The sequence below is a fragment of the Gasterosteus aculeatus genome, chromosome X, assembly GCF_964276395.1.
Source record: "Gasterosteus aculeatus chromosome X, fGasAcu3.hap1.1, whole genome shotgun sequence".
In the NCBI taxonomy this organism is placed as follows: domain Eukaryota; kingdom Metazoa; phylum Chordata; class Actinopteri; order Perciformes; family Gasterosteidae; genus Gasterosteus; species Gasterosteus aculeatus.
The window spans coordinates 834,779-860,738 of record NC_135698.1 but is presented as its reverse complement, the minus strand read 5'-3'; the positions used below and the strand labels follow the sequence as shown (position 1 = coordinate 860,738).

Here is a 25,960-nt window from a genome sequence, read left to right as displayed (position 1 = left end):
GTTCATGTGAAACCTTGTTGCCTCCACACAATTGAGGGAATTTGTAACTATTTGTGCCTGATGTGTTTTTAAAAATTTCCTGATGTGTTTCCTGATGTGTTTTTAAAAATACATTTTTAAAATGGAACAGTATTTACTTAAATTATTTATAATGGTCATAATTCAATCTGTTATACATGTTGTTTAATTGAAATGTACAAATTGTTTCATGATTGCTCATCAATTTAAAGAAGAAATTGCCTTGTTGCCTCATATGCATCCATGGTTTGTTTGCTAACAGGACTACCAAAAATACACCATTCATAATAGTCACTATTGTGTATTGAGGAAAAATGTGTATATCGTCCAACTTGTTTTTTCTAGGGAATCTAAGTAAACGTGTTGGAGAAAGAATAGAACACAGTTCAAACTGAAGGGAGTTAATCCACAACAATTATTGTGTTAATAACTTAAGTTAAGGAAAAGCTCTTTCAGGAAAGAGTGGGTGGCTCTTAAAAGTGTTTGTCACATCAGTTTACTTCAGACAATCTTTAGAGCCTCGCTAGTAGATCACTATTTTCATCCTTTTGATTGTCACCTTGGGAAGTCTAGCCGTGGACTAAACGTTTCAGAGCTTGACATTATCCATGAATAAATAATAATAAATATATAGTTGTATAGTCGAGACAACCCTAATGCACGTGTCCGTGGAGCGACCCGGGCGGCTCCGGGCACGAGCACCGAGGGCGGGCAGCTTTTGGCGGACAGTTTGAAATAATTTTCCACCAATGAGCATCGGAGACTCTCTTGTGGAGGCGAGGCTGAGCTCCAGGACGAGTCCTCCACCAATCAGGAGCCAAGGTCTGAAGCTGCGTCACCGCTCCACAGCCGGTCCACACTTTAAGAGCCGCGTGTCTCCGCTCAGAGTTCATTTCACCAGAGCGAGACTAGTCGATCATGGCACGAACCAAGCAGACCGCCCGTAAGTCCACCGGAGGCAAAGCCCCCAGGAAGCAGCTGGCCACCAAGGCCGCCCGCAAGAGCGCTCCGGCCACCGGCGGCGTGAAGAAGCCTCACCGGTACAGGCCCGGTACCGTGGCCCTGAGGGAGATCCGTCGCTACCAGAAGTCCACGGAGCTGCTGATCCGCAAGCTGCCCTTCCAGCGTCTGGTGAGAGAGATCGCTCAGGACTTCAAGACCGACCTGCGCTTCCAGAGCTCCGCCGTTATGGCTCTGCAGGAGTCCAGCGAGGCTTACCTGGTGGGCCTGTTCGAGGACACCAACCTGTGCGCCATCCACGCCAAGAGGGTCACCATCATGCCCAAAGACATCCAGCTGGCCCGCCGCATCCGCGGGGAGCGAGCTTGAGAAGTCTGCTCCTACTGACACCACAACGGCTCTTTTAAGAGCCACCTCACTCTCTGTAAAGAGCTCCTTCCTTAACGTGACCATCAATTCATGATTCATAAGTATGAGAATAGTCATGGATATTGGCATCAGTCTGCATTATTTAATTTTTATTCTATAAACATCTCACCGCCTAGAACTAGAACAGAAAACTATAATTAATATCTGCTGATGGATTTAGAGTTGGATCAAGATCATCGTCGATATTTTATCCACAAGTACTTTTGAGTAGAAAACTTTGACAAAACTCACCATGTAACAGATGTGTTTAAAACATGGAAGAAGTTGCTCAGATTCTGATCTTTCCAGCATTTATTTGGTCCTGCAGAAGACAATAAAACACATTCGTTCAGCAGGAGGCGCTGCGGCGCCACGTCAAAGCCCCGCCTCCGTCTTCCATCACGTCCTCAGACTGGCTTTAAAGGTCTGTGAACTGACTCGAGCTCATCATCTTTGAACCAAACCGACCAGTGAACATGAGCGGAAGAGGAAAGGGAGGAAAGGGACTCGGCAAAGGAGGCGCCAAGCGTCACCGTAAAGTCCTCCGTGACAACATCCAGGGCATCACCAAGCCCGCTATCCGCCGTCTGGCTCGCCGCGGCGGAGTGAAGCGCATCTCCGGTCTGATCTACGAGGAGACCCGCGGTGTGCTCAAGGTCTTCCTGGAGAACGTGATCCGCGACGCCGTCACCTACACCGAGCACGCCAAGAGGAAGACGGTGACCGCCATGGATGTGGTCTATGCCCTGAAGAGACAGGGACGCACCCTGTACGGCTTCGGCGGATAAAGGCCGACTTCTGTTATAAACCAAACGGTCCTTTTAAGGGCCACCCACGTTCTCTATAAACAGCTGACTTCCTTGTAAATAACCAGTGATCAGAACGCTAAGATCTAATTGTTATGTGTCCATATTAATACTAAAGTCCGTCACGATCCAGCCTCAATGATGATAGCAGGTCAGATAACCAATAGACCATTTTTATGAAACCAGAAACTGAAATGCCAACATTCAATCATGATGGCAGCGGTGCCCACAAGCTACTCCTCAACTGACCAAGTGATGGCGATCTGCTCCTCTGAGGACCACCTTGCCCTCTGAACTCTACCAGCTGCACCTCGATGTCATAATCCTCACTGCCGTGTAAAATAAAGGAATCGACGGAGGCCGTATGTCAGACTTCTCTATCGTTGTGCTTATTGTACAAAAGAGGTGATGGAGAAATAAAAGACATCCATCCAAGTCCCTTATTTAGCTATTTATTGTAAGCTCAGAAGTGTACTGAGGTAACGTCCTCATTCACAATATACCGAGCTATTACGACAGTCTTTCCATCACTAAAAGTTCATAAGTGAAATAACAAAAACATTAAAATAATTAATAACTAAGATTGAAAGCTTGCTTCTTAATTCACGTTACATGAACATGTTAACACGTCAACAAAAGTATGCAACGTTGATCACTTTTTCTTCTGAGTACTGATGTACTTCAATGAGCACATCACTGGTGGCTGACCGGTGATGTTGTCCTGACAAAACCTGCATGTCAAAATCAGTCCATATGTATCCTTTTGGTACACCTGAACCTGAGGAGGCAGGACTGAGGTAGAAGCCCATGAGGTAGAAGACCTGAGTTAGAAGCCCATGAGGTAGAAGACCTGAGTTAGAAGCCCATGAGGTAGAGCTAACAGTAGATGTTGAGCTTGGGGCTAAACTGGGAGCTGCCTGTCCTGTCTGATAGACTTCAACTAATGCTGAATAGTGATTTAAGCAAGTAGTCCCGTAGTGGTGGAAATCCAGAAATGTACTGGCAGCTTGACGGTCAATGCTCTCAATACCCCCCTGTGAATAAGGGATAATTCTCCCTCATCTAAGCACAATGTGTTCCTCCCTACAGGGCAGAGGGCTGTGGTCACTGTGCTCACAGCTTCCTTTTGCTCTCAGAGCCTCTCCAGCTTGTAAAAAACTGAATACCAGCGAGTAGCTACTGACTGCATCAGCTTGTGCTCTGCCACGTCAACTATTGCTGAATAGTGATTTAAGCAAGAAGTGCTCCCGTAGTGGTGGAAAGTATAATACGTGTAATAAGGTTTCGTAGGAGCCATTGGTGATGAGGTTACTTTAATGACCCCTGCTGCCCAATCCTGACCTTGCGGCCTTGGAACTGGGAGTTGGGGTTGCACACCTGTGCCAATTAGTAGGTCAGGGGAAGACAAAGGAGGAGCCCTTGACAGAGTTTGGAGGGGTTTTTGGAATCGAATGTTGGAGGTACGTACCATCCTCAAACGGATGGCCTAGTGGAGCGCTTCAACAAGACCCTCAAGTATATGCTGAAGAAGTTTGTGAATGACTCTGTATGCAAACAGCACAAATGGCAGCCATCGGTCCCAATCTGACCCAGAGAGGTTCCACAAGCCTCTACAGGGTTTTCACCTTTCCAGCTGCTATATGGACATCCAGTGAGTGGTCCCATGGATGTCTTGAAGAATGCCTGGGAGGGTCCTATGCGACAACAGCAGTGCAGTGAGCTCTCGTATGTCCTGAAAATGAGTGACAAACTCAACCAATATCAGGAGCTTGCCAATGGTCATCTGACAGACGCACATTAGCGTCAGAAGAGAAGTTATGATAAGGCATCTAAGAGAAGAATTTTCCAGGAGGGCCAGAAAGTTCTGTTATTGCTACCAACATCAGACAGTGGTCTCCTGGCTACGATCGCGCGAAAACTGAAAGCTAACCGCAAACAACAATGGAGGACATACAGCCGATCCTGTTCTTGCTTCTCGATATGTGGCTGTTTGTCACAAGGAGACGACAATCTTTGTTTGAGCAAAGGCTACACGCTGCAAGGTAAAACACAGCGGAATAATACGTGTGTTGTCTTTCCCCTTGCGGCATGGGCAAATGGCGACACTCTTTCAACCAATCAACGTTCTGCAGTGAGTCTAGCTCCACCCTTTAGTACCAAACAACTGTGCCAGGTGCCCCAAAGGAAGGGTACCCAAAAAGGGGTACAGTACGGTTCGGATTTTTGGTACTATTCTCAACTTTTGGCAGTGGAGACACAAATAAAAGGGTACCGACCCGTACCGTACCGTACCGCTTGGTGGAAACGCGCCATAAGTGGCAGGGGCCATACAAGATTACAAAAAAAGATGGCCCTGTTACGTATGAACTCTTTTTACCAGATCGGCAGAAAAATAATCAAGTCTTTCATGTGAACCTTCTAAAAGAGTGGGTAGACCAATCGGAGCAGTCTTTAATTACGTGGGCACGCACAGTTGTGGATGAGGAAGAACTTCAGGTGCAGTATTTTCCAACGTCAACGGAGACTCCAGTGTTTCCAGATCTGAGTCATCTGGAGCCAGGAAAACGCAGGAAACTACAGGCCTTCATGCATAAAGATCTATTTAGTCTAAAGCCAGGTTGTACAAACCTCATCGACCATCACATTCATCTGCATTCACCAGCGCAGCGACCAATCAGGGATCACTCATCACTCACCAATCACTCATTTAACTGCCTCGTCTCTCTAATCAATCAGATTATATTTCTTTAAATGTGCTTGCTCGGTAGGAGACTTCATGGATGATCTTCATCCAATGAGAATAATGATCTCAAATCTTTCAGAATATGTGGATGAAAACAATCATCCCAAACCCAAAGCATCTAGTTGATACAAATAAATAGGATATATGTACTGTATCAGTGGTAAAAACCGTGCAATCTCCCCGTCAGCCATGCACCATTACCCTGTCCCAATTGCACCTGTGCCCCATTATGTAGACTCTGGGTCACAATAATACACAACCTGAGATTGGCTCCCAGTACAGTGTTGTACACAAATATCACGAATGGCTCCTACACATGGACAGTGTGAGACCGCATAGTGTTAAGGGTTTATTTGGACCCTCGAAGGAGGCCTCACTCCTTTGTTCTCGTCCTGGCCAGAAACGAATCAAAAGAGTCAACTTGCTCATATTTAGAAATCAAAAAGTATTTAATTACTAAACAAAGTGATAAGGAATAGTTACAAAGTGAAATACAATCCGAACAATAAAATATTTCGCAAAATAGAGAATTCTCTCACTAAGTCTAAAGTGACTTATCAAAGCGGCTGCAGGAGAATTCTAACAGTCCTTTCCCCGCTTTGGTCATTTGAAAACTCCTCAGATGTGTCTTCTTGGGTGCATTTGAATGTCATTGGCGTCTCCTTCAAACGTGTCTCCTCCTGGATTGTCCCCTTCACATTGAGGTGTGAAGCTGAAGCTGTAACCTGAGACCTTCTCTGTCCTATCTGTCTTTCACATTCCAATGCATTCAATGTAGATACAGTTGGCTTTATGCCTCAATGAGTGAATATAACAAAGCATGCATAGTTTGTCTTCATCTTATAACTAGTACACTTTAATTCTGATCATAAATGATCAGAGTTCATCATAAGGTCTAACATTGTTTATGTGGTCCAACACATTTGCCTCAATCGGCTGTCTTGCATCCAGTTGCTGTATATATATATATATATATATATATATATATATATATATATATATATATATATATATATATATATATATATATATATTTGAACCCAAGAAGCCCCAAGAAGGTAGCAAAGAGCCCCAAGAAGGTGGCCAAGAGCCCCAAGAAGGTGGTGAAAAAGGCCCCCGCAGCCAAGAAAACCCCCGTGAAGAAGGTCGCTAAGCCCAAAGACAAGAAAGCAGCACCCAAGAAGAAGTAAACTGACCTCAGTCTGAACAACCAACGCTTCTATAAAAGGCTCTTTTAAGAGCCACCCAATCCTCCCTTAAAGAGCTTTTCCTTCTCTTTAGTTAACACAATACTTTTGTTATACACTGTTTATTATACACACACACACACACGCAGTCTTTAAGATCCCTCATTCTGATGTTGTCCCACTATTGTGCGTCTCTCTAGTTGATGTCTCCTAGTCTACATACACACATGAGACCTTTGACCCACTGCTGGTGTCTCTACACTGTCTTGCCCGTAAACATCTACAATCAGGTCAAAGTGTTTCCATTTCTATTAAACTTGTCCTTCTTGCTTTGTCTGAGGTTCCCTTTCTTAAATTAAACAGATGCACCTGGATTTATAGATTCCCTAGAAATAACAAGTTGGACAACAGATTACACATTTTCCTCGATACATAAATGAGTAGAACTTGTTTATATACAATAGTGACTATTATGAATGAAGTGTATTTTTGGTAGATTAATAATAAACCATGGATGAATATCAGGCAACAAGGCAGTTTCTGCTTTAAATTGATAAGCAACAATGAAACAATTTGTACATTTCAATTAAACATGTATAACAGATGAAATTATGACCATTATAATATAAATTAATATAAAACTCAGTTTGTTAGTGCACTTTATGCTTAATATTTTTCAACTTTTTAATATTTAAAATTTGTTTAACTGTATTCCCGTTTTATACTAACCCATAGCCTTATTCTTACTAACCCATTGCATTAGCATTTCATTACCCGTGCACTGTTGTCTGTCTACTGTCGCGCACTAACCGCCAAGGCAAATTCCTTGTATGTTTGACATTTTTTGGCTAATAAATGTTTCCTGATTCCTGATTCCTGAAAACCATTATAAAAAAGTAAATACTGTTCCATTTTAAAAATGAACACATCGGGAAAAAGTGATTTCAACATGGAGCAGATAAGCCACAAACAGCTAAAAATTCCCTCAATTGTGTCGAGGAAACGACTGACAAAAATTCCAAAAGAACTTTGAATGAATAGGAATTTATTCACATATTTTACCATTTAGTCACTATTAAAAGTCTTTATTATCTAAACCTAGATTATCATCTCATGCGACCATCAACTAGTATTTAACCAATGAATGAACACAACACTGCAAACAGAAAAACAAGTTGATCTTGGCAATATATACTAGATTATATAGAACGTCAGTTAAGTATAAGGAAACTGTCTTTAGAAGAGGTGGGTGGCTCTTAGAAGAGCCTTTGGGTTGGTGGTCTACATCAGGCTCACTTGGAGCTGGTGTACTTGGTCACGGCCTTGGTCCCCTCTGACACGGCGTGCTTGGCCAGCTCGCCGGGCAGCAGCAGGCGCACAGCGGTCTGGATCTCCCTGGAGGTGATGGTGGAGCGCTTGTTGTAGTGAGCCAGGCGAGAGGCCTCGCCGGCGATGCGCTCAAAGATGTCGCTCACGAACGAGTTCATGATGCCCATGGCCTTGGAGGAGATGCCGGTGTCGGGGTGGACCTGCTTCATCACCTTGTACACGTAGATGGCGTAGCTCTCCTTCCTGGTCTTCCTCTTCTTCTTGCCGCTCTTGCTGACGGCCTTGGACACGGCTTTCTTGGAGCCCTTCTTGGGCGCTTTCACAACCTCAGGCATGATTCAAGTCTCTGTCGCAGACTGACAATGTCGCGATGTGAACAGGACGGTGTTCATATATGAACGAGATGCAAATGTCACTGTGCGGTTGCTCGAGCGTGATTGGTTGTCCTCTGTGTGATACTGCGCATGCGTCTCACAGGCGGATTTCTCTATTGAGACCGAATCACTTTGGTGCTTTTAACACGAGTTTGTCTCGTGAGTTTCACATTGAGAATCATGTTGTAAGAATCATTGTGTGCACTGAAATCATCTAATGACCGTCACACAAACCATTCACAATCACAGGGCCCTGTTGATAGTTACAGTTACACACTTCAATTCTTGATGTGTCAAGACATGACACACACCTTTTTTTCATCCAGAATAGACAAATACATGTGTAATAGTCATAAATAAATATTATAGGGCACCTTAACAGGACTTGTAGGCATTCAGCACACTGAGCCACGGAAGTAAAACATGTACAGTTTGTGTTCTTATGGCTAGACTCACTTTGTGATGTGACTTTAGAAGTTGGATGAGCGCAATTATCTTGATGACTGAAGTCTAGTAGTTTAAATTAAGGTTTGAGCGCAGATTAGTTTGTGAGGAATCAAGTAGCCCGACATCAACCATCGGGTTAGTTTGGCTAAAAGAGCTATTTGTCGGAGAGGTCGCAAAGAGTTTATTTTAATTGTGTATTATGTTGTAGCAAGTCCCTGGATTGTGGTGTTCCTCAAGGAAGTTGCCTCGGACCTTTGTTATTTTCAATTTTTATGAATGATATGCCGTATATACTCAGTAAGGCTACATTAACTATGTTTGCTGATGATTCCACTCTTTATTATAAAGCTGAGCTGAGATGAGCAAATTGTATAACAGGATCAAAAAAAAAATCAACTTGTTCTAAACATTTCAAAAACTATGAGTATAATATTTTGTTCTCAGCATAGACTATCTGATAATCCGAAAATGAATATACAAGTAAATGGTCAAAATGTACAGCAGGTAAAAAAGGTGAAGCTTCTTGGACTTTGGCTGGATTCCACATTGTTATGGTCTGATCACATCAACATAGTGTTTGCTAAAATGAGTAGAACTGTAGCAGTAACGCTTAAATGTGCACAATTTCTAAATTCACGGTTGTTCAGTCGTGTTGTTTGTACATTGGCTTTGTGTCGTCTGGATTACTGTTCTGTTGTATGGTGTGCTGCAGCAAGCAGTCATTAAAAAAAAATTACAAGTGGCTCAAAATAAGGCTGCAAGACTGGTTCTTGGTTGTTCTTTGCGAACTAGTGTTGCAGAGATGCATGACCGTCTTGCTTGGCTGGTGGTCAAGCACAGACTATCTGCTAATATGTTAGTATGTTTTCATAAAATAATTAACACCCAGATTCCTAAATTTCTTTATGACAATATAATTCACTATTCAGATATGCATTCACATTACATTAAGAGGGGCGAATAGTCATCAGATTTCTTTATCCTTACCTAAATCTGACTCTATGAAGAGGGCCGTGTTTTATAGGTCAATTGTGCTTTGGAACAATCTTCCAGTTGGGGTTTGTGAAATCAAGGGAAAAACTGGTTTAAAAAAAAGATTAAGACTGCATTTGTTTTCAACATCATAACCTCGTCTGGAATGGTTGAGCGAGGTTGCATCATGTGTCCTGGTGTTTTGCATTATTATTTATTACTTTCAGTACTTTCAGAATTGTTACTTTTTCTTGCCTTTTGTGTTTTTATATATGATATATGTGAGTAATTGTGATTGTGATTACTGTTCTTTTATGTATTTTTTTTTTTTGGACCCCAGGAAGACTAGCTGTCGTCTCAGCGTCAGCTAATGGGGATCCTTTTAAATAAATAAACAAATAGAACATTTGATGGACTGGAATCAGTGAGACAGATTTAACAAATATCCACTGTATTTTTACATTGATTACACTGATATTTACTGAAATAGCAAAACATCAAAAAGGACAACAGGAAAATAGATCGTAGGCACTGAGCCAGTGTTAAACACCGCATCAATGACTTTATCTATAACCAAATACTGATCTAATAGTTATCTGGTCAGTTGATCCCAAATCAGTTAATTACCCTCAAAGTGTTTTATACACAAACACTTATCAGAACAAATGCAAAGCACTAGAAAGGAGTTTGTTATTGTGCTTCATACTGAGACATGTGGACCGCAGCTCTTTTCGTGGGAGTTGGTGGCTCTTAAAAGAGCCTTTGTGGTGCAGATGGAGGCCTCCGTCTCTACTTCTTGGCGGGCTTCTCGGTCTTCTTGGGCAGCAGCACCGCCTGGATGTTGGGCAGCACGCCGCCCTGAGCGATGGTCACTCCGCCCAGCAGCTTGTTGAGCTCCTCGTCGTTGCGGACAGCCAGCTGCAGGTGACGCGGGATGATGCGGGTCTTCTTGTTGTCGCGGGCGGCGTTTCCGGCCAGCTCCAGGATCTCGGCGGTCAGGTACTCCAGCACGGCCGCCAGGTAGACGGGGGCTCCTGCGCCGACACGCTGCGCGTAGTTCCCTTTGCGCAGATGTCTGTGGACGCGGCCGACCGGGAACTGGAGCCCGGCTCGGGAGGAGCGGGTCTTGGCCTTCGCTCTGGCTTTGCCGCCGGTTTTGCCTCTGCCGCTCATCGTTAGACTGTGTGGAGGAAAGGAAGTGTCGATGGTCGCGTCCAACCCTCCTTTATATGTCCGCGGAGTGGGCGGGACGGTCCCTGACGTGCGCACCAACCAGAGAAGAGGTTCCAGGCGCGAGAGCAGAGGGCGGGACCTCTGAGAGTTGGCGGACAGTTTGAAATTATTTTCCACCAATGAGCAGCGGAGACTCGCTTCTGGAGGCGCGGCTGAGCTTTTGTTCCCAGCAGTCACCGTCTAATGAATGAATGAATATATGAAGCAATGGATTTCTCAAGGATCTTAGAGAGGAAGGGAAGATTAGAGATAGGTCTGTAGTTAGCCAACACCTCTGGAGCAACAGTAGGTTTCTGAAGAAGAGGTTTAATTACAGCTACCTTGAAGGACTGTGGTACATGTCCTGTCAACAAGGACAGATTCATCATATCGAGTGAAGACGTCCTTAAGCAGACAGAAATCGGATCCAAGAGACTAGTAGAAGATTTAGTAATTATATTACATTATTATATTTTCAAATGATAGAAGTCAGTTGTAGGTAATATGTTGTTAAATTGGTTTAAACTTAACTAAATATATTTGAATATCTGTGTTTTTTAAGCGAATATTCGAACGTGTTCCATGTTGAGAGCCCCAGTGGTCACCTACTGCAGGACGCGGCATGAAGTGGGATTCTGTGCACACACTAATATACAAAATGCTATTAGTGTGCGTAATTAAATTTGTAATTTGTAACCATGGAGTTACGAGACGTTAAAATGTGGAGTGTCCAGTTCATCAAAGGGAATCGACTGCGAGAGAACCCATTTCACCAGAACTCCAACGTGATGTGCTTTTGCTTTGGAAATTTGTGCGAGGAAGTTCATGAGTTATGGGAATCATTTCCCACAAAGATCCGTATGCAGTTTAATGAAATGTAATCTAAAGACATCCAAAGGAATGTAACAGCTACAACCAAAATGTGTCTGAGAGGAAGGAGAACGAGTCTCAGTGCCAAGAAACGTGGGAGGTCAAAGGTCGGCCAGCAGTGGACTACTGACCTCCAGGACGATGTACTCGCCGGACTCCCGGGACGTCCCGGAGAGCGGTGAGCCCGAGGAGGACCGGGTCCGGAGGAGGAGCCGCACGTCCGAGCAGCGAGAGCTGCTGCCCGAGGAGAAGGAGAACTCTGGGACGGCTGAGGAGGAAGAGGAGGAAGAGGAGGAGACCCCACACACACAGCTGAAGGGGCCCCAGGAGGAGTGAGCGCCGCAGGACGGCGTCCGTGAACTCGTTAGATGTTCATTCCAGGTCCTCCAGGTTCTCACCTCTGGTCTCCTGGCGTCTCTCCTGCAGCCGGACTCGTCTGTCTCCTGACTGTCCCCCCCGGCCTCCAGCTCGCTACCCGAGTCTCATGTAAAATCTCTCCATGAATAAAAATGAACAAATAGGTTGTTTTCAAAAACATTCAGTTCGGAGTTGTTATTTAGCTCCTCCCACCTTTCCGTCGCTGACCACGTGGAGCCGATGCCAGCGGCGGTCAGGGACGGTGGATCGGGGTCAGCGCCCCCGACCCGTGGTTGATGCTCAGCGCCGGAACGCCGTTCCTCAACTCTGCAGGGGGGAGGAGGAGGAGGAGGAGGAAGAGGAGGAGGAATGTGTGAGTGTGTGTTTTGGCTCCAGATGGAAACTTAATAAATAAAAATAAATAAACATTTTTTTCATTGAAATATTTTTATGTTTGAATTTTGGCAGGTTAGGCAGTGCCTACCTTTCCTACCCTACACAAGCGGGCTTCTTTACTGGCTGTTCTTACCCACAATCCTTTGCAGAGCAGATATATTCAGAGGGTTCAAGGTGCCACGTGATGAGGGAGTAGAATGCTGCATGTAACAACATGTACTTGAGGAAGCTGCAGTTTGTCATAAAGGTAAATGGTTTAACAAGCAGCTTCACACTGATACGTGGGTGAGTTGTTCCGCCCCGACAGGTTCAACCTGATCATCAAAGAGGAGTGAAGAATAAAAACTCTCAGCTCAGACTCTGTTGTCTTAGTGGATGTTTGTATTCAATATAAACTCTTCACTACATTTGTTACAAAGGTTCCTGCTTCATCACGTGTTCCCTACTAGTCTACATGTAGAAGAAGACCAGGAGACAAAGAGGGGCGTGCACGGGTCCCCTAAACCATCTGGTCCAAACTACAGCATCCAGTCTGTTGTCATAGCAACTCTTTACAAGGTGGAAGGATCGTTCCACAGATGCTGGTTTTGATCCTCAAAGAGTCTTGTTTGAGCAGTGAGGACGATTCTGTTCACGATGACCTTTGACCCTGTAAACAGCTCAGACTGACACTCAGTCAACCAGTCAGACCGCATACTTTGATGGTGACGTGAGGACACACCCTCTCTAATGAAGGACAGCAAGCTGCGTCACTTCACTCCGTCTGATGGAAGCTGAAGTGAAGCACGGAGCTCCTTTTCTACACGGACCTGCTGAGGACAGAAGAGAGCTGCTCACTGAGGAAGTTCATGTCTACAAGCTCAGTAAGTGCAGCTGTGATTGGTTGAATGACATCATTGATGGTTGTGAAGGTGTGATTGTTTAAAGCTGGGAAACAAGGTGGCGCCTGTGTGAGCAGAGAGGAGCTGCTGTTAGTCTGAATGATGACGCTGTGATGAAGAAGAGGAGCTCAGTCTGATCTGGGGTCTGTGAGGACTGTTACTGATGAGGAGGGGAAGGTAGCAGACGGAGGGGCACTAGGACCCAGCAGGGACCACAGAGCTCACCTGGGCCTTTGTTCCTGAAACACACCTGAGAGACGCTGTGTTTGGCCGTTTCTCAATACCTAAGACGGCGAGAACGGACTCGCGTTCCCGCGAGAATAGACTCGGGAGACAGACTCGGGAGTCCTGACTCACGGGTACGGGAGAACGGAGAACGGACATTTCCGCAATTGGAACAGCAGCTGACTTGATGACGTCACCACAGTAGGCGGTCTTTGTTTACGCACGCAAGTGGAAATGTATAAAAAGCCAGCAGCGTGTTAACGGTTGTGGAAGGAGTTTGTTGAAATTGCAAAAGTATTCTGATTGAGTAGCTGGCAACGAAGAGCACAATAAAAACATATTGGTATTATTATATTTAATAATTAATTAATTTGAGTAGTAACTACATGGATCCGTACTTTAACATATTTAACTAACGTTAAATGACCGAAAAATAAACTAACAGATTGAACAGAATCACATTAAAAGATGATTCTCGAGAATAGGCGGCTGGAATGAGCGCTGACCGCCCGGTGCGCGAGAGGTTACGTTATAACGGCTCCGTTAGATTTGGAGGCATTTTTTTTTAAATAGGCTGAACGTTGACCACACATTTGTTGCTTAAACCGCTAACTTGTATCCTTAAAAAGTGTTCACATCACATTCCGTTAATTAACAATAGTGGTATTTAATAAAAGACGACTTACAGTTGTGCGTTTTCTCATCTGCCATCGCAGCTTGCTGAGGTGAAATGCATTCTGGGATATATGTCTCTCACAAGAACAGACGATCCTGCTTCGATGCATGCCCGGTAAAATGGGCGGGGCGAGTCACATCCGGGTATTATGACCGTTCTCGGCCAGATGCGGACTTGAGAATTGGAACAGTACTCGGGCTGTGACTGATGACGTTTCACGAGTCCACGAGAACAAAAGTCCACACAAGAACGCATATTGAGAAACGGCCACTGTCTCACCTGCTGCTTCAGTCCTTTAAGTCCACAAAGCTTCATCTTCACATCTGCTTTAAACACATTTAGTCACTTTTTAGTGTTTGAATGTGTTTGTTTTCTTTAGTGTTCAGTTTTTCTCTCATTGATCAGCAGGTTGTAGTCGACCTTTTACTAACTGATCACATGGTGAAGTGAACCATCCCATCAAGAGAAAGCTTCCCCATGTTACCATGGTAACCACAGTGTTTCCATCAGGACAGCTACAGGTCATCTTACTGGTCTGTGTTTTACTGACTTCTGGACTCTGAAGGAGATCAAGAGGAGAAACACCACAGCTCCATCTGCTGGAAGACGAGAGATGACATTTATCTTGTAAAACAGGACGAGCATTTAAAATGACGTCTCTTCACACGTTAACAGGGTTTAAAGAAGGAAAAAAGAAGTTTGTCTTTCACTAGAAGTCTTTAACAGATCCACAGATGAGGGGGACAATCTGTCCACAGGACGACTAGCAGCGTGTCCTCCACATATCTGTCCTTTATGGAAGAGCAAGAAGAAAGAACTGTTGCAGATATTGCTGTTCAGTATTCGCAGTGTGCTGATATGTCTTTGTTCCTGATTTCTTGCAGAGCGACTCTCACACACACAAACACACACAGAATAATACACAATGAGGGAGATTCACATCTGCATTCTGATGGATGCACCACTGTGGTCACACGTCCTTCAGCCTTTAACCCTCATTACAGGACGAGCATTTTAAAGAAGGAAAAGGGAAGTTTGTCTTCCTCCAGAAGTCTAAACTTTAACAGACACAACACACAAAGTGTCCCATGAGAGTTTTAGTGTTGAGGTGAATGAGCTCTGTGTGTTTGTCCTTTGAAGATAATAATGTGTGAGCTCTCCCAGCAGGTGGTTGTGAAGGTGTGAAGGTGTGGACTCTGTTATGAATCAGGAGGAGGACCCAGAGGACGGAGTCCGTCCCTCTGAAGCTCCTCTGTGTGGGGAACATGACAGCCAGACCAAAGCTCAGAGGTGAGAGGACCATCTCCAACTGTCCTCCACTCGTCTCCATGTCCCAACGTCACTGACTCACTGACTCTGGTTCTACATGTGTGACCAGGATCCACCAGAGACCAGGACCTGGACCTGATCCTGGACCTGGACCCAGCTGTGTGTCCATGAAGAGTAACCGGTCTATGGAGCCTCCTATAGTCTTCAAAGATGTTGGTCCCTCTGTTGATGCAAGGTGAGGGTCTCAGGCTGATGATGAGGTGTTTCTATCAGACTCTCTGGTGGAGGTTCTGGGTTTCTTGCTCCAGGTCCCTTCAGCAGTGTCCAGTGAGGGAGGGAGAGCTCCATGGAGGACTTGGTGAGACCTGTTGGGACTAAACCAAACTGACTGGTGAAGAAAACAGTGAGCTGAAAGACTGAGCTGTTGATTCTTAGTGGGACCAGCAAGACCAGTAGACCTGGTCCACTTCCTGACCTCACGTCAGGAACCTTTGACTTGTTTTGGTCTCTGAGGGCGGACACTATGTGAGCTGATGCTTCATGATTAGATGATGATGTGATGATGTAATCTCAGTGTTTCTTTCAGGTCACATCAGCAGAGAGGAAAGTCTCCTGAACCCACATGTGTGTCCATGAAGAGCGATCAGTCTCAAGGTCGATGGATTGACTTCAAAGATGATCGGTCTCAACGTCGATTTATTGACTTCAAAGATGATCGGTCTCAAGGTCGATTTATTGACTTCAAAGATGGACGCCGTTCTTATGACCCAGAGTAAGTTCTTAACAGATGAAGAACTGTTCTGATCATCAGTCATGAAGTACAAAAATTATGTAAACACAATGTGAGCTAGTTCCATCACATCAGGATCAGCAGAGGTCACATCTGGAGACAGCTGCAGGTTTCTGAAGACAGATGACTGTGAATGAACATGTGATTAGAACAAACTCGATGCTCTGTGGACCAGCTGATGTGGTCTTTGGACTCCATGCAGATGCAGAGTACTGCAGATGTTGTTTTTATGACCCACAGTAAGAACTAAAACCAGATCAACCTGATGACTTTGCTGATAAACTGTCCGTCATCATAAACAGTCTTCAGCATCTGGTTTCCATGGTGATCAATCATGACAGAAGCCAAAATCTTTAACTAATGTTGTATTGGTGTTGTTGGGCCAAACACCATGTGAGCTGATGGTTCATGTTCCTCCACAGAGAGGACCAGGAGAGCTCAGAGGTTCCCTCAGGTCCGTCTGCCCAGCAGCATCAAACACACCTGGACGCCATCTTCATGGTGTGTACATGAACAACTACTTTTACATCTCTCAGTTGACCATCATCTCCATGCTGCACTTTGTAGACAAGTGGATTGTCCGTCTGTCCAACATGGACCTGATGGTGGCTTCCATGTTTTAGTTTGTGTCATTCATAGAATATTCTGTTCCAGCTGCTGGAAGAGAACATCCTCACTTTTGTAAAGAACGAGCTTAAGAAGATCCAGAAGGTTGTGAGTTCAGATTACCCACAATGCTCAGAGAAGGAGGATGAGGAGATGCTGGATGAAGAGCAGAGGAGGAGCAAGGAAGCATTTGTAAAGATCTCAGTGCACTTCTTGAGGAGAATGAAGCAGGAGGACCTGGCTGAGCGTCTGCAGAGCAGTAAGAGGATTTCTCTAAAGACTTACGATGCTGATGAATCCTTTACTAATGTCTCAAGAGATGGACAGAATATATTCATGGTCATTCTCTGAGGAAAACACATGTTTAAATCTATTCTTTGACTTATTGATCTTCTTTGTTGTCTTCATTCAGGACTTCTTCCTGCAGGTTGTCAGCGTGAACTCAAATCCAACCTGATGGAGAAGTTCCAGCGTGTGTTTGAGGGGATCGCTAAAGCAGGAAACCCACCCCTCCTGAATGAGATCTACACAGAGCTCTACATCACAGAGGGAGGGACTGCTGAGGTCAATCAAGAACATGAGGTCAGACAGATTGAAACAGCATCCAGGAAACCAGCCAGACCAGAAACAACCATCAGACGAGAAGACCTCTTTAAAGCTTCAGCTGGAGGAGAGGAACCAATCAGAACAGTGATGACTAAGGGAGTGGCTGGCATTGGGAAAACAGTCTTAACACAGAAGTTCACTCTGGACTGGGCTGAAGGCAAAGACCACCAGAAGATAGAGTTCACATTTCCATTCACCTTCAGAGAGCTGAATGTGCTGAGAGAGAAGAAGTTCAGCTTGGTGGGACTTGTTCATCACTTCTTCAGTGAAACCAGAGCAGCAGGAATCAGGTTTGAAGAGTTCCAGGTTCTGTTCATCTTTGACGGTCTGGATGAGTGTCGACTTGCTCTGGACTTCCACAAGAATGAGATCCTGACTGATGTCACAGAGTCGGCCTCAGTGGATGTGCTCCTCACAAACCTCATCAGAGGGAAGCTGCTTCCCTCTGCTCGCCTCTGGATAACCACACGACCTGCAGCAGCCAATCAGATCCCTCCTGAGTGTGTTGGCATGGTGACAGAGGTCAGAGGGTTCACCGACCCCCAGAAGGAGAAGTACTTCAGGAAGAGGTTCAGAGATGAGAAGCAGGCCAGCAGGATCATCTCTCACATCAAGACCTCACGAAGCCTCCACATCATGTGCCACATCCCAGTCTTCTGCTGGATCACTGCAACAGTTCTGGAGGAGATGAAGACCAGAGAGGGAGGAGAGCTGCCCAAGACCCTGACTGAGATGTACATTCACTTCCTGGTGGTTCAGTCCAAAGTGAAGAAGGTCAAGTACGATGGAGGAGCTGAGACGGATCCTCACTGGAGTCCAGAGAGCAGGAAGATGATCGAGTCTCTGGGAAAACTGGCCTTTGATCAGCTGCAGAAAGGCAACCTGATCTTCTATGAATCCGACCTGACAGAGTGTGGCATCGATATCAGAGCAGCCTCAGTGTACTCAGGAGTGTTCACTCAGATCTTTAAAGAGGAGAGTGGACTGCACCAGGACAAGGTGTTCTGCTTCGTCCATCTGAGTGTTCAGGAGTTTCTGGCTGCTCTTCATGTCCATCTGACCTTCTTCAGCTCTGGTGTCAATCTGCTGTCAGAAGAACAACCAACCTCCTTGTTGTCTAGATGCTATATAGTCAATCGTGAACCAAAGCGTCTCTACCAGAGTGCTGTGGACGAGGCCTTACAGAGTCCTAATGGACACCTGGACTTGTTCCTCCGCTTCCTCCTGGGTCTTTCCCAGGAGGCAAATCAGACTCTCCTGCGAGGTCTGCTGACACAGACAGGAAGTCGCTCACAGACCAATCAGGAGACAGTCCAGTACATCAAGGAGAAGATCAGTGAGAATGTGTCTCCAGAGAAAAGCATCAATCTGTTCCACTGTCTGAATGAACTGAATGATGGTTCTCTAGTGGAGGAGATCCAACAGTCCCTTAGATCAGGACGTCTCTCCACAGATAAACTGTCTCCTGCTCAGTGGTCAGCTCTGGTCTTCATCTTACTGTCATCAGGAGAAGATCTGGAGGTGTTTGACCTGAAGAAATACTGTGCTTCAGAGGAGGCTCTTCTGAGGCTGCTGCCAGTGGTCAAAGCCTCCAACAAAGTTCTGTAAGTAAGAGAGTTAGATTCATACATCATGACTTAAACATGCTGCCATATTTTCTACTAGTTCATATTTTCTTCATTGTTGTTTCTTCAGACTGAGTGACTGTAACCTCTCAGAAAGAAGCTGTGAAGCTCTGTCCTCAGTTCTCAGCTCCCAGTCCTCTAGTCTGAGAGAGCTGGACCTGAGCTACAACGGCCTGCAGGATTCAGGAGTGAAGCTGCTCTCTGCAGGACTGGAGAGTCCACACTGTGACCTGGAGACTCTCAGGTCAGGATTCAATTAATCTCCACTTGGTGTCTTTATTTATGGTGGGTTGACGTGGCGCAGGGGTAGAGAGGGTGCTCCCGGGATAAAATGTAAAAGCCATGGATTATAAATGCAATGTAAGTCGCTTTGGATAAAAGCGTCAGCTAAATGACCTGCAATGTAATTTACATCAGTGGTACATTTCTGAATTTCATGAGATTCCTTCTGCTTGCATGATTTTAAATCAAAGTTTTTTTTTATTATAATGTTACAAATAGAAATATTGAAGACCAATTCTAGTTGTCAGTAATGTTACTGGAGTGTTGGTATACAGTAGTAGGTGTGTAACTATGTTTATGTGACCCCTCAGTAGCCGACAATATCTCATTCCTGCGGTGACCTTCAAGTCCTCACAGCTCCCTAAGATCATGTGACATGTGTCTTCCACCACAACATGTGTGTTGTTTTGTGTATTTGCAGGATGTCAGGCTGTCTGATCACAGAGGAAGGCTGTGCTGCTCTCGTCTCAGCTCTGAGCTCCAACCCCTCCCATCTGAGAGAGCTGGACCTGAGCTACAATCATCCAGGAGACTCAGGAGTGAAGCTGCTGTCTGCTGGACTGGAGGATCCACACTGGAGACTGGAGACTCTCAGGTATGAAGAGGCTGCAGCCACAGACCATCAGTCTGTAGAGGAGCTGGAAACCTTTTCTCTGTCCCACTGTCAGCCTGGTTAATAAGACCCTGACACACCAAGCTGACCTCAAACTACCAGAGACTCATCAAACTGTTTGTGTGCCTCCAGTGTGTGTTGTCCTTTAGTCCAGACATTATCATTGAAAGACAAACCGTCAAAGAAACAATCTGTTCAAAAAATGTCTTGATGGATATTCACAGGAGGAAAGTTCAGCTTCACCTGGTTTTGGTGCTTTGCACTGAGAGCCAGTTCCCTGGATGATAAGAATGGACTTGAAACTACAGGTGACAGTCGACCACAGATGCTCAGTCAAGAACCAACAGCTGATTGTGGACCTGGTGTGTCAGAGCCCAAAGCGGTTTGTTAAGGACTGGACCAAAGTTCTAGGGGGACTCAGGCAGTGCTTTGTGGCTGCAGACCCACCTGAGCTGTAACACCTTCACCTTCAGACTACAGGTGTCAACCAGTGTTGACTGTTTCTAGGAGAAGGGATGTGAACAACAGTGTCACAGTCAGACCCTTTGTACCTCCTCAACCCCCTTCCACACCCTCCTCCCCGACCTCCATCAGAGGGTTTGTGGTGCTGTAGTAATTTCAGTCATGTGGTAGAGATGAACCCACAGAGAATAGTCTCCATGTCTGCAGCTCTACACAGCTGGTTAGCCTCTTTTAGCTCCAAGCTTCAGGAGGTGGTGGAGACCAAAAACCGCTAAAAGAGAGATTAGTGGTCTTCCATCCATCAGGTTACACAAAGACTCCTGATGAACCATCATGTTGATGTGAACCTGCTGGATGTGGGAGCAGCTGGTTGATCTCATGATGAGCTGTGGTCATCGGCCAATCAGAAGAAGAAGAGGTGGTCAAAGGACACAGCTGTGTATGATGTAATGTCCATGTCTCCATGCTGCTCTGACCCCCCTCCTCCTTTCAGGGTGGAGCCTGCTGGAGTCCGATGGTTCAGACCAGGTCTGAGAAAGTGTAAGTGTGCTTTGATTCATGAAGATTCAACCATCTTCACACTGTGACATCACCCATTCACCTCTGTGATGTCATCATCAACGTGTCAGTAGATGAACACATGATTAATAACTGCAGCTGTATTGTGTCTTGTTCTCTCATCAGATTCCTGTGAACTCACAATCGACACAAACACAGTAAACAAATACCTCAAACTGTCTGACAACAACAGGAAGGTGACACATGTGAAGGAGGATCAGTCATATCCTGATCATCCAGACAGATTTGACCACTATTGTAACCTGCTGTGTAGCACTGGTCTGACTGGTCGCTGTTACTGGGAGGTCGAGTGGAGTGGAAAAGTTTACGTATCAGTGAGTTACAGAGGAATCGGGAGGAAAGGAGACAGTGGAGACTGTTGGTTTGGATTGAATGATCAGTCCTGGTGTCTGAGATGCTCTCATGGAGGTTACTCTGTCTTTCACAATGAGATAGAAACACGCATCACCTCCTCCTCCTCCTCCTCCTCTGGTAGAGTAGCAGTGTATGTGGACTGTCCTGCTGGCTCTCTGTCCTTCTACAGAGTCTCCTCTGACACACTGATCCACCTCCACACCTTCAGCACCACATTCACTGGACCTCTTTATCCTGGGTTTTGGTTCTGGTCTGGTTCCTCAATGTCTCTGTGTTCTCTTCAGGAGGGAGAGTCTCCTCCTGGTGGAGAACCTTCCTCTCTGCTCACCACATAGTTCAGTCTGTACAGCTGATGTGGGTTCATGTGGGTGTAGATGCAGGTGGAGGAGGTGAGGGGTACCTGAGCTGGTCTGAACTGCCTCTGTAGATGAATCAGTAGATCATTTGGATGTTGGGTCCTAATTAGGGTTTAATCTTACTCTTTATGTGTCACCCCCCCCCCCCCCCCCCCCACATGAGATCAATGTCTCTGTGATAACGAGTTTGGTCCTTAAAACGGACAAGGTTATTATTGTGGGTGACTTTAACATTCATGTGGATGTCGACAACGACAGCCTTAGTACTGCATTCCTTTCATTGTTAGATTCAATTGGTTTCTGTCAGTGTGTAAATAAACCAACTCACTGTTTTAACCACACTCTCGACTTGGTTCTTGTGTATGGGATTGGGATTGAACATTTAACTATTTTTCCACAGAACCCTCTCCTGTCGGACCATTGTCTGATAACCTTTGAACTTCTACTATCAGAACCACCTCCTCCTGCCAAAGGTTTCTACAGTCGACGCTTATCGGATACCGCTGTAGCCTTATTTAAAGAAGCCATTCCTTCTGCTCTAAGTTCAGTGCCCTGCCTCAAGATACAAGAAGACTCCTGTGAGAACCTCAGTCCGTCCCAGATCGATCATCTTGTCGATACTGCTACAGGCTCTTTGAGAGTGGCGCTGGATGCTATTGCTCCTCTGGAAAGAAGAATAGCAACAAGAAGGAAGTCTGCTCCGTGGTATAACCCTCAAACACGGAACCTAAAGCAAACTGTGCGGAAACTTGAACGATTATGGCGTTCCACCAAATCAGCAGGATCTAGGCTAGTTTGGCAAGACAGCCTTAAAACGTAGAAGAAGGCTCTTCGTAACGCAAGAGCATCTTATTACTCATCATTAATAGAGAAAAATAAAAACAACTCCAGGTTTCTCTTCAGCACTGTAGCCCGACTGACAGAGAGTCACAGCTCTGTCGAGCCGTGTGTTCCTTTGGACCTCACTAGTAACGACTTCATGAACTTCTTCAATGATAAGATTCTGACTATCAAAGAGAAAATTGATGGTTGTCTCCTGCCTTCAACCAGTGCCGACCTGTCCTCCGATGTAGGAACCTTGGATGCAGCAGTGGGCCCTGATGCCTGTTTGGATGCCTTCTCTTCCATCAACCTTGATCAACTGACTGATCAACTTATTTTCAAAGTCTAAATCTTCTACTTGTCTCTTGGATCCGATTTCGACCAAACTGCTTAAGGAAGTTTTTCCTTTAGTTAGCACATCCTTATTAGATATTATGAATCTGTCTTTGTTGACAGGACATGTACCACAGTCCTTCAAGGTAGCTGTAATTAAACCTCTTCTTAAGAAACCTACTCTTACTCCAGAGGTGTTGGCTAACTACAGACCTATCTCTAACCTTCCCTTCCTCTCTAAGATCCTTGAGAAATCCGTCGCAAATCAATTATGTGACTTTCTGCAAAACAATGCTTTGTTCGAGGATTTCCAGTCAGGATTTCGAGTGCATCACAGTACAGAAACAGCACTGGTGAAAATTACGAATGATCTTCTACTAGCATCGGACCAAGGACTCATCTCTTTTCTTGTCTTGCTGGACCTCAGTGCCGCATTTGATACCATAGACCATTGTATCCTGTTGCAGAGACTAGAACATTTAATTGGTATCAAAGGAACTGCACTCAGCTGGTTTAAATCCTACCTATCGGACCGATCCCAGTTTGTGCTTTTGAACGGTGAATCCTCAAAGACCACCAATGTTGGTCACGGAGTCCCACAAGGTTCTGGACTTGGACCGATTTTATTTATCCTCTATATGCTTCCTTTGGGCGATCTTATCAGGAAACACCGCATAAACTTCCATTGTTATGCAGACAATACTCAACTGTATCTGTCGATCAAGCCAGAAGAGACGGACCAGCTAGTTAGACTTCAAGAATGTCTGGAGACATCAAAACTTGGATGACCGGCAACTTCCTGATGCTAGACTCAGAAAAAACAGAAGTTATCCTGATAGGCCCAGAGTGCCTTCGAAGCCAGCTGTCACGTGATACAGTTTTTATGGATGGAATTGCTCTGGTAGCCAGCAGCACCGTCAGGAATCTGGGAGTTCTCTTCGACCAGGATATGACCTTCAACTCGCATATAAAGAAGACTTCAAGGACTGCCTATTTTCATCTACGTAACATATCAAAAATCAGGAACTTCCTGTCTCAAAGTGATGCAGAAAAATGAGTTCATGCGTTTGTCACTTCCAGACTGGACTACTGTATTTATTTGTTATCAGGCTGCTCTTGTAAATCTCTTAAGCCTCTCCAGTTGATTCAGAATGCTGCAGCACGTGTATTAACAAGAACTAAGAAAAGGGATCATATCACTCCTGTATGAACTTCTCTGCACTGGCTGACTGACTGATGCTGGTTACTTGTTGTTCCTATGGTTTTAAAAAGTAGGCTGGGGGCCAGAGCCTTCAGTTATCAAGCTCCTCTTTTGTGGAACCAGGTTCCACTTTCAGTCCGGGGGGCAGATTCGGTCAGCTCTTTTAAAGTAAAACTTAAAGCTTTCCTCTTTGATTCTGCCTATAGTTAGGGCTGGCTCAGGTTAGTCCGGACCAGCCCTTAGTTAAGCTGCTATAGGCTTAGACTGCCGGGGGAATTCTTAGGACGCACCGAGCTCCTCTCTCACGCTCTCGTTCTACCATAATTCACGTTTTATTAATGCACATGACTAATTCAGCTTCTTTCTGGGAGTTTTTTTTTGTGCTTTCTCCCCTATCAGGTCTCCGTAGATCGTGGTTCCTTCGGGACCCTGGTCCTGACACCTACCGTGGCCATGCTGACGCCTGCTGCTGCCATCATCATCATCATCATCATCATCATTATTATTTTAGATATTAATCATATTACTGTACTCGTAAACCAACATTACCCTCTCCTAAAGTCTCTGTGCTCTCCCTCCCCACAGGCTTCTGTTGATGGTGGTTCTATCTGATGGTGGTTCTATGTGATGGTGGTTCTATCTGATGGTGGTTGCCTCTGCAGTGGTCCTGCTGTGCGCCTGACTTACTACTCAAAATTACTTGAATCATTTTTTGTCATAGGAATTGCATGTATTATATACTGTTCATTCTGTCCACATGGCATCCATTGTAGTCTGTCCATCCCGGGAGTGGGATCCCTCCTCTGACGTTCTCCCTGAGGTTTCTTCCCTTTTTTCCCTCTTGGAAGGGTTTTTTCATTTTTTGGGGAGTTTTTCCTGTGCCGATGGAGGGTTTCGGGGCAGAGGATGTTGTATGTGTACAGACTGTAAAGCCCTCTGAGGCAAATTTGTAATTTGCGATTCTGGGCTATACAAAATAAAATGACTTGAATTGAATAAATTGCCCTCATTTGTGTGTGTGCTTCATTAGCATGTAATTGTTTTTTCAAGGATTAATTGTAAGGACAAAAATAATGAAATATGTTTTCTTCTAATTCTAATTCTTCTAATTCTCTTTGATCCGATTTAATTTTAACTTCAAATCTTTCTGAATGTGTTCAAATCTAATTTCTTCAGATACTTCTGCTTTGTTAACGTTAATATAATGTTTAGTCCCTTCGTGTATTACTTTGGGTTAACAGGAATATAATTGTATAAATTTAATGTTAATAAAATACTTTCACAGTAAATTGTGTCCACTGGGCCTTTTTTTTACACATCAGCGTCTCTGTGTAGAAAGATTTAAGAAACGTATGAAATTTGTTATTTTACATTGAAACACGTCAGGCTACAAATCCACTTCATTCCTTTTCTTCCATCAAAGACACAAGTTGAGACCTTTTTGTTCTCCACTCAAACAGAACTGGGAATACAATAGTGCACGTGTACCTAGAGACACACTCACACACACACACACACACACACACACACACACACACACACACACACAGGTCAGAGGTCATTTTCCCATGAAACACTTGGAGTGATATGAACTTAAGTTTTCTGCATTTCTAAATAGTTCAAATCTACTTTAATGTCATATATTATAAAATAGTAGAATATAATGTAACATGATTTAATAGAAAATAATATATGATATAATAGAATAGAATGTAATGTAATATAACTTAATAAAACATCCTGTAATGTGACATAATGAACAGTGCAGGATCTGGAGTTCAATCTGTTGTCACTGAGAGGTGGACTGATGGTGGGGGGTTTGGGGTCAGAGGTCATTCTCTGGTCTGAGGTCAGAGGGGGGTCTGAGTACACAGGTCCAGACTCTAAAGGACGGGTAGTGTGGACCTTCTCACTCAATGAGGTCACCAGGTGAGGGGGGGGGGGTCCTTCAGGCGTCCGATGAGCTCGTGTTTGTTGTGACGGTGCGGATCTAATAACTGTGGATTTGTGTAATTCAAGATGATTGTATTGTGTTTGTGAGCATTCTGCACGTGGAACCAAACCAACCAGCAGAACCGTCCCGTCGGTGTCATCTCCTGCGTCACCACGGGGGGGCGTGTTTCCTCATCAGCGGATTTACAACCAACCACACAAGTACCACAAAGCATCTTCTAAAGAGAACTCGCATCTGATATGAAGCC

At 44.9% G+C, this 25,960-nt stretch overlaps 5 protein-coding genes across 11 annotated transcripts; 3 read left to right on the top strand and 2 right to left on the bottom strand.

Annotated features, from left to right (window-relative positions):
• The first annotated feature begins 912 nt into the window (after positions 1 to 912).
• Positions 913 to 1,520, top strand: LOC144383634 (histone H3). The gene has a single exon (XM_078081922.1). The coding sequence runs from the start codon at positions 937 to 939 to the stop codon at positions 1,345 to 1,347; it is 411 nt and encodes a 136-aa protein (XP_077938048.1). The 5' UTR covers positions 913 to 936; the 3' UTR covers positions 1,348 to 1,520.
• A 318-nt stretch (positions 1,521 to 1,838) lies between these two features.
• LOC144383627 (histone H4) lies at positions 1,839 to 2,551 on the top strand. Its single transcript, XM_078081900.1, has 2 exons — positions 1,839 to 2,221; positions 2,400 to 2,551. The coding sequence occupies exon 1, from the start codon at positions 1,863 to 1,865 to the stop codon at positions 2,172 to 2,174; it is 312 nt and encodes a 103-aa protein (XP_077938026.1). The 5' UTR covers positions 1,839 to 1,862; the 3' UTR covers positions 2,175 to 2,221; positions 2,400 to 2,551.
• Positions 2,552 to 7,389: 4,838 nt separating this feature from the next.
• On the bottom strand, positions 7,390 to 7,836 carry LOC120813488 (histone H2B 1/2-like). Its single transcript, XM_040169369.2, has one exon. The coding sequence runs from the start codon at positions 7,784 to 7,786 to the stop codon at positions 7,415 to 7,417; it is 372 nt and encodes a 123-aa protein (XP_040025303.1). The 5' UTR covers positions 7,787 to 7,836; the 3' UTR covers positions 7,390 to 7,414.
• A 2,045-nt stretch (positions 7,837 to 9,881) lies between these two features.
• On the bottom strand, positions 9,882 to 10,463 carry LOC144383635 (histone H2A-like). The gene has a single exon (XM_078081923.1). It carries the CDS (start codon positions 10,415 to 10,417, stop codon positions 10,034 to 10,036), a length of 384 nt encoding a protein of 127 aa, XP_077938049.1. The 5' UTR covers positions 10,418 to 10,463; the 3' UTR covers positions 9,882 to 10,033.
• Positions 10,464 to 12,782: 2,319 nt separating this feature from the next.
• LOC120812419 (protein NLRC3-like) lies at positions 12,783 to 21,744 on the top strand. Of its 7 annotated transcripts, none has more exons than XR_013451053.1 (12): positions 12,783 to 12,942; positions 15,026 to 15,151; positions 15,240 to 15,365; positions 15,717 to 15,902; positions 16,343 to 16,421; positions 16,575 to 16,785; positions 16,939 to 18,736; positions 18,828 to 19,001; positions 19,461 to 19,634; positions 19,877 to 19,960; positions 20,608 to 20,654; positions 20,799 to 20,871. XR_013451053.1 is itself a non-coding variant. In XM_078081907.1 (12 exons), the coding sequence occupies exons 3-12, from the start codon at positions 15,063 to 15,065 to the stop codon at positions 21,380 to 21,382; spliced, it is 3,468 nt and encodes a 1,155-aa protein (XP_077938033.1). In that variant the 5' UTR covers positions 12,804 to 12,942; positions 14,410 to 14,488; positions 15,026 to 15,062; the 3' UTR covers positions 21,383 to 21,744. The 7 variants fall into 7 exon arrangements, 6 of the variants coding, with proteins under 6 accessions (XP_077938032.1, XP_077938036.1, XP_077938038.1 ...); XM_078081907.1 differs by lacking the exon at positions 19,877 to 19,960 and adding an exon at positions 14,410 to 14,488 and having other exon boundaries at positions 12,804 to 12,942; positions 20,799 to 21,744; XM_078081906.1 differs by lacking the exon at positions 19,877 to 19,960 and having other exon boundaries at positions 20,799 to 21,744.
• The last annotated feature ends 4,216 nt before the right edge of the window (positions 21,745 to 25,960 follow it).

What these genes read in the sequence shown, in the direction of transcription:
- LOC120813488 (XM_040169369.2), bottom strand. Translation starts at nt 7,786, where the DNA reads ATGCCTGAGGTTGTGAAAGCGCCCAAGAAGGGCTCCAAGAAAGCCGTG.
- LOC144383627 (XM_078081900.1), top strand. Translation starts at nt 1,863, where the DNA reads ATGAGCGGAAGAGGAAAGGGAGGAAAGGGACTCGGCAAAGGAGGCGCC.
- LOC144383635 (XM_078081923.1), bottom strand. Translation starts at nt 10,417, where the DNA reads ATGAGCGGCAGAGGCAAAACCGGCGGCAAAGCCAGAGCGAAGGCCAAG.
- LOC144383634 (XM_078081922.1), top strand. Translation starts at nt 937, where the DNA reads ATGGCACGAACCAAGCAGACCGCCCGTAAGTCCACCGGAGGCAAAGCC.
- LOC120812419 (XM_078081906.1), top strand. Translation starts at nt 15,063, where the DNA reads ATGAATCAGGAGGAGGACCCAGAGGACGGAGTCCGTCCCTCTGAAGCT. An exon ending in GGTCCCTCTGTTGATGCAAG is followed by an intron (nt 15,366 to 15,716) that starts GTGAGGGTCTCA and finishes TGTTTCTTTCAG; the next exon opens with GTCACATCAGCAGAGAGGAA. An exon ending in TGTGACCTGGAGACTCTCAG is followed by an intron (nt 19,002 to 19,460) that starts GTCAGGATTCAA and finishes GTGTATTTGCAG; the next exon opens with GATGTCAGGCTGTCTGATCA.